The 5,871-nt window shown below is 35.9% G+C and overlaps 1 protein-coding gene across 1 annotated transcript; it reads left to right on the forward strand.

Moving 5' to 3' along the window:
• The first annotated feature begins 976 nt into the window (after nt 1–976).
• On the forward strand, nt 977–4,061 carry LOC137829669 (gibberellin receptor GID1B-like). Its single transcript, XM_068636532.1, has 2 exons — nt 977–1,820; nt 2,553–4,061. Exons 1-2 carry the CDS (start codon nt 1,782–1,784, stop codon nt 3,546–3,548), a joined length of 1,035 nt encoding a protein of 344 aa, XP_068492633.1. The 5' UTR covers nt 977–1,781; the 3' UTR covers nt 3,549–4,061.
• Nucleotides 4,062–5,871: the final 1,810 nt, after the last annotated feature.

The following is a 5,871-nucleotide window of genomic DNA, read 5'->3' on the forward strand; positions in this document are numbered from 1 at the left end:
AGTTATTTCCAATTCTAATTTTGAAAACAAAAATTTAGAAACTTACGATTACATGTTAGAATAAAATTAAATTGAATTTAGATAAACACATGGATTTTAAAATTATAAAAAAAGAGTTAATTTTAACATTTTAAAAATTCTTAAATAATTCTAAATGAAACACCTCCATTCCAAAAATATATATATATATATTTATTTATTTATTTATTAGTTATAACACATTTATTTTTTTAGCAGTTGCATTTAAGAAAATAATTTTATCATTTTAACCTGTTTAAGAGAGTTCACAAAAAAATTAGTTGTACTTGATATTTCTAGTGTGATTTTTTTTTTTAAATTTTGTACTCAATTTATGTCTTTCAAATAATTAAAAAAATAAAATAAACAAAAATAAAATTACTACTAGTAAATATATCACAAAACTTATATAATCACCAATATTCACTATATATTCTATATAGTTAGGAAGATGCATGAAGAATTTGCCCAATTTTAAATTTGCATATAAAAGTGTCATGATAGAAATTACTAGGTGAATTTATAAATGTTATGATTTAATTATTTTTGTTAAAGACGTGGCTTAAAGCCCACCAAAAAAGAGGTATACAGCACACGACAAAAAGGAGCAGCTCTGGAAGAGTCCTCTGTAAGAAGACGCATCAGTGAAGCTTTTATTAATGATCACCATTAAAATTAAAAAATACATCTAAGAAAAAAAAACTTGAAAGGCATAAAATAAAGTAAGAATTGTTTTATTTATTATAAAGATTTATGTAGTTATATATTTAGTGAATGAAATAGGTCAAAACAAGATGTAACTTTTATTTATTTTGATTACCTTTTGTTCCTAAACCAAAGAGTAAGAATATTGGATAATATTCTGTTGATATGGTTGTTTATAGCAAATGGTTGGGCCTCTAAAATTGGAAACGTACACATCCCTTGCATCTGCGGAAAAAAGGTATATTTTTCGATATTAGAAACGTTGATAAGGTTGTTGTTGTTGTTTGATTTAAAAAAAAGAAAAAGAAAAAGAAAAAAGTTGAAGAGAAGAGAAGAGAAGAGAAGAGGTATCGTAAACAAGGCCAAAACGGGGTTGTCAATAGCCATCAAGAAAGGTTGTGTACAGAAGCTTGTACGTCACAAGTCATTTCTCCCTGGCTCTCAATACACCAGCATACAGACAAAACAGGGAAAAGGGATAAAAGAAAAATAGCGACTGAAATGATTTTTCCCAAACGCCACAACCAATTAAAAAACACCTCATTATTAATTTCTCAAGATATACACTCACATATTTAAATGGTGGGTCCCATTTAAACAGTTTAATTCGGCCGCCAGCTTTGTCGTCTCTTTCGTCTCCGTCCATCCCCGTCGTTCCTTTGCGTTTGACTCTCTTCCTTCTTCCTCATTCTCTCCCTTCTCTCTCTCTCCCTCCCTCTCTCTCCACCACTCCTTCTTATCGTTCTTTTCCTCTTATTCTGATCTCTTTCGGTTACTCACTCACTTCTCTCTGTTTCACATACTCCTCCTACCTATCGTTTTCTTTATTTAACCGACAAATCAATCCAAAGGGAGAGATAACCCGTTACTCGTTACCCACCACCGTTTTTTTCATTTTGTTCGCCCAAGGTAGGACCTTTTCTCTTCCTTTAACCGTTTTTCATTGTTATGAGGCGGCTTAAGAGGTTGGGCATCGTGACTTGAGGATCACTTTTGCTTTTTGAGTGGATTCGGTTTTGCGTCTTCGGTTCAGAGGTCTTAAGAGAGGGAGAACAGAGATGACTGGCAGTGATGAAGTCAACCTCAGTGAATCTAAGGTAAAATAACATCCATCTGGGTTCTTTTTTTTTCACTTTTTATTTTATGTGAACCTGGTTGTTTATGTTTATGTTTATGTTTCTGTGTCTTCCTTGGTTTGTTTCTTCTGATTGCGTGAGGAGGGGTTTTGTTGATTATGGGGGAAAGTTTTAATCTTTGGCTTCAATTGAAAGGGCCATGACTGAAAACGTATCTCAGTTACAGAGGGTTGTCTCTCTCTCTCTCTCTCTCTCTCTCTCTCTCTCTCTTATTACCTTTCTGGGTTTAGTTAATAATTGCGGTACCCGTGGGATTAGGATGATGCTGTTTTTGGGATTGTCTAGGTTTTTTCTTGTACTTAGTATTTCGTCCATGTAGTGTAGGCCTCCTGTTTCTTTTTCTGGAAAGTTGGGAAATTCGAGTTTGATTTGGTGGCGCAAGTTGAAAATTCCTCTTTTCCTGAAGATTTGTAAAGCTCGTACCCTTTTGTAATCGTTGGTTCTGGTCTAATTTGTCAGCTTTTCCTTTCGATATTTGCTTGCTTTTCTCCTATTGATCTGCTAATAGTGTTATGATGCTTTCTGCTTAGTGCCCCTGTTGTCTAATTAGAGGGGAGGACCTTTCACCTTAGTGACCTAGTTATCTATCTGAATACAGGAATCAATCAACGGTCTTTTTCTAATTGCCACTACAGTGTTAGTTCATATAGATAAGGTTCTAACTTGTAATAATATGTTCAATTTTTCTTGTAGAGTGTTGTTCCACTCAATACTTGGGTGCTTATCTCCAATTTCAAGCTTGCTTACAACCTACTAAGACGTGCTGATGGAACGTTCAATCGAGAATTGGCGGAATTCCTCGACCGCAAGGTCCCGGCTAACGCAATTCCTGTTGATGGGGTATTCTCTTTTGATCATGTTGATCGAAACACCGGCCTATTCAATAGGGTGTATCAAGTAGCTCCTGAAAAGGAGGCTAGGTGCAACATAATAGAGCTGGAGAAGCCCCTGAGCACTACAGAGATCGTTCCTGTTATAATTTTCTTCCATGGTGGAAGTTTCTCTCATTCTTCCGCTAACAGTGCTATCTATGACACTTTCTGCCGCCGCCTTGTGAGCCTTTGCAAGGCTGTGGTGGTTTCTGTAAACTACAGGCGATCGCCGGAGCACCGTTATCCATGTGCCTATGATGATGGCTGGGCAGCCCTGAAGTGGGTTAAGTCTAGAAAGTGGCTTCAGTGTGGAAAGGATTCCAAGGTTCATGTGTACTTGGCAGGCGATAGTTCTGGTGGTAATATTGCTCATCATGTGGCTGTGAGGGCTGCTGAAGAAGATATTGAAGTGCTTGGCAATATTCTTCTTCACCCACTGTTTGGTGGGGAGAAGCGAACCGAGTCAGAGAAGAAACTGGATGGGAAGTACTTTGTGAGGCTGCAAGACCGTGATTGGTATTGGAGAGCTTTTCTTCCTGAAGGAGCAGATAGAGATCATCCTGCTTGTAACCCATTTGGCCCCAAGGGTAAAAATCTTGCAGGCCTCAAGTTGCCCAAAAGTCTTGTTTGTGTGGCTGGTTTGGATCTTCTCCAAGATTGGCAATTGGAATATGTGGAAGGTCTCAAGAATTGTGGCCAAGATGTCAAACTTCTTTACCTTAAGGAGGCAACTATCGGTTTCTACTTCTTGCCTAATAATGATCATTTCTATATCCTCATGGAGGAGATAAAGAACTTCGTCAATTCTAACTGTTAATATACTACTTAACCTTACTTACAGGATCCCATACATAACTAAAAGCCTGACATTTCACCTGGGTAATCTTTTTTCTATTTTTGTATCTTATCCTTTTCTCTTTCCCTACTTTATAGTGGTGGTGTGTAGTTATTATATAATTATGTAGTGTTACTCACTGTCATAACATCCATGGTGGTAAATTTGAGCTTTGTGTGACTGGTAGACTACTACCTTCTGTCATCAGCTCTTATCGTTTGAAGGGTAGCATAGAATCAGTCTCGGCAGATTGAAGTGCCAGAGTTCAGTTCATTAGTGGGGTTCGGCTGAATCGCAAATGAAGCTTACCCTAATTGACTTTTTCAACCTCAATATCAGGAGGGGAGATACAAGATATTGCTTGGCTGATCACACTTTGGTTCAGTGAATGCATTTGATTTATGTTGTGTAACATATTATTGAATGGGAACTGGAGCAAATCCCATCCTGTTATGAACTTGTATGTTATATAAATGTCATGCTTGTTTTAAGTTACATTTTGCTTTGGGAAGAGGTATAAGGTTGTACTATATTACATCCTGTTTAATTCAAGTTAAGCAGTTCCTTCTTCTTGATACCGATGTCACAAATGGTTGTGGTTTTATTGTGGTCTTCAAAGGAGTGTTTTTTGGCTGACAGGTTTGCTTAAAAACTCAGGTTGCCTAGTTTCTTTTTGTCTTTCTTTACAAGGACTATTTTCATGACAAAAGAATAAGGATGAAAGGGCTATTGCAATGGCCGAATGTGGCACAAATTTTTCCCGCTGTTTAGACCGTAGCATCCTCAATCATCACCAATGGTGAAGTGTAGAACATAAAAAGTACGAATATACACAAGTGGTTCAAAGATGAAGCGTGCGAATTATTGTGTGATTTTTACATTGAATTCTTTGCATCCCTGTTGTTGGGTTGAGTGTAAGATTCGCCTCCAAAAGTTGATACCAAAGTCCAAGATGGAAAAGAGAAAGGAGTTTTGTCTCTGTGTGTGTTTAATCATAAGGAATAATGAAACGTGTTACGGAAAGAGTGGGTGGGTAGGAGAGGAGGACCATCCTCAGTCCTTTGTTGCCTTGAGCAAATCCCATCCCATCCACCAAAAAACAGATGAAAAGAAAAACTTTCACAAAAACTCTGGAACAATCATGTTATGAATGTGGAGACCAATAGGAATCATGAGCCATGTCTGCATTATAGCCCACTTCTTCCTACTCCATCTTCTAACTTATTCAATTTATATGAACAAATACACTTAGTATGTGTTAGTGATTTATGAATCACAATACACCCCCATACAATTCTTGTTGTTATCGATGTGTTGCACATAGTAGTGTTAGAATTGTAGGCCTTAAACAAGAGGAGGGAGTGAATTGTTTATAAATTTTTTTCGCAAATATTGGAGGGACAGTGAAGGCCAAATAGAATCAATTAATCATAAATCTGTTCAACTGAATTTAAAAACAATTTTCACAAAAACAACATAAAATCAACCTGTTATTTTTACGAAACAATCGGTTGTTTATAGCAACAGTTATACACTTCAAGCAAAAACAAATTTAAAAAGATGAGGGATAGAGAGATTCACACAGTAAATCTATACTGGTTCACTCTTAGCAAAAAGCTACATCCAGTCCCCAAAAAAACCTCTGAGAATTTCACTATGCAATCACAACACCTTGATTACAACACACATCAAAGTGGTGATTTTGAACCCTTCAAGAACACACACCACCTTTGGCAAACACAACACAAAATTCATAACACCCTCTGAATTTGCACACCAACAATTATTACAAAAATACAATCGTTAAGAGAAAAGGAATGATCACACCTAATACAATCACAGTTTGAAAAGAAGAAAATACAGTGCAATCCTATTTCGCTCTTAGAAAAATCCTTGAAGCAAATCTTGGAGAAAATTGATATGAAAGATTTAATCTGATATCATGACTATCAGGAGCGTAAAACAGATTATTTAAACTCTAAAAGGCTGTTAAAAACATTTAGTGTAAGAGCCAAATCAGTTTTGAATTAATTAAAACAGATTTACCAAACATAACAAATTTTGTTAAGGATTTTCCAAAAACAATTGATTGAAATATTGAAATAACTGATTGAATTGGTTTGACAAGGTCAACCAATTTCAAGCTTTGTCAAAACCTGTTTAAAAAAGACTAAGTGTAAAACAACCGGTTGAAACGATAAAACAACAGGTTGTTTTTCCACTTCTTTGGAAAACTCATTTTTCAAAAGAATTTGATTTAAACTAACTTTGGATCCTAACTAAGAGTGGATTTACAAATTCAAAC

This window comes from Phaseolus vulgaris, chromosome 7 (genome assembly GCF_000499845.2).
Source record: "Phaseolus vulgaris cultivar G19833 chromosome 7, P. vulgaris v2.0, whole genome shotgun sequence".
Lineage (NCBI taxonomy): Eukaryota > Viridiplantae > Streptophyta > Magnoliopsida > Fabales > Fabaceae > Phaseolus > Phaseolus vulgaris.

What these genes read in the sequence shown, in the direction of transcription:
- LOC137829669 (XM_068636532.1), top strand. Translation starts at nt 1,782, where the DNA reads ATGACTGGCAGTGATGAAGTCAACCTCAGTGAATCTAAG. An exon ending in TCAACCTCAGTGAATCTAAG is followed by an intron (nt 1,821 to 2,552) that starts GTAAAATAACAT and finishes TTTTTCTTGTAG; the next exon opens with AGTGTTGTTCCACTCAATAC.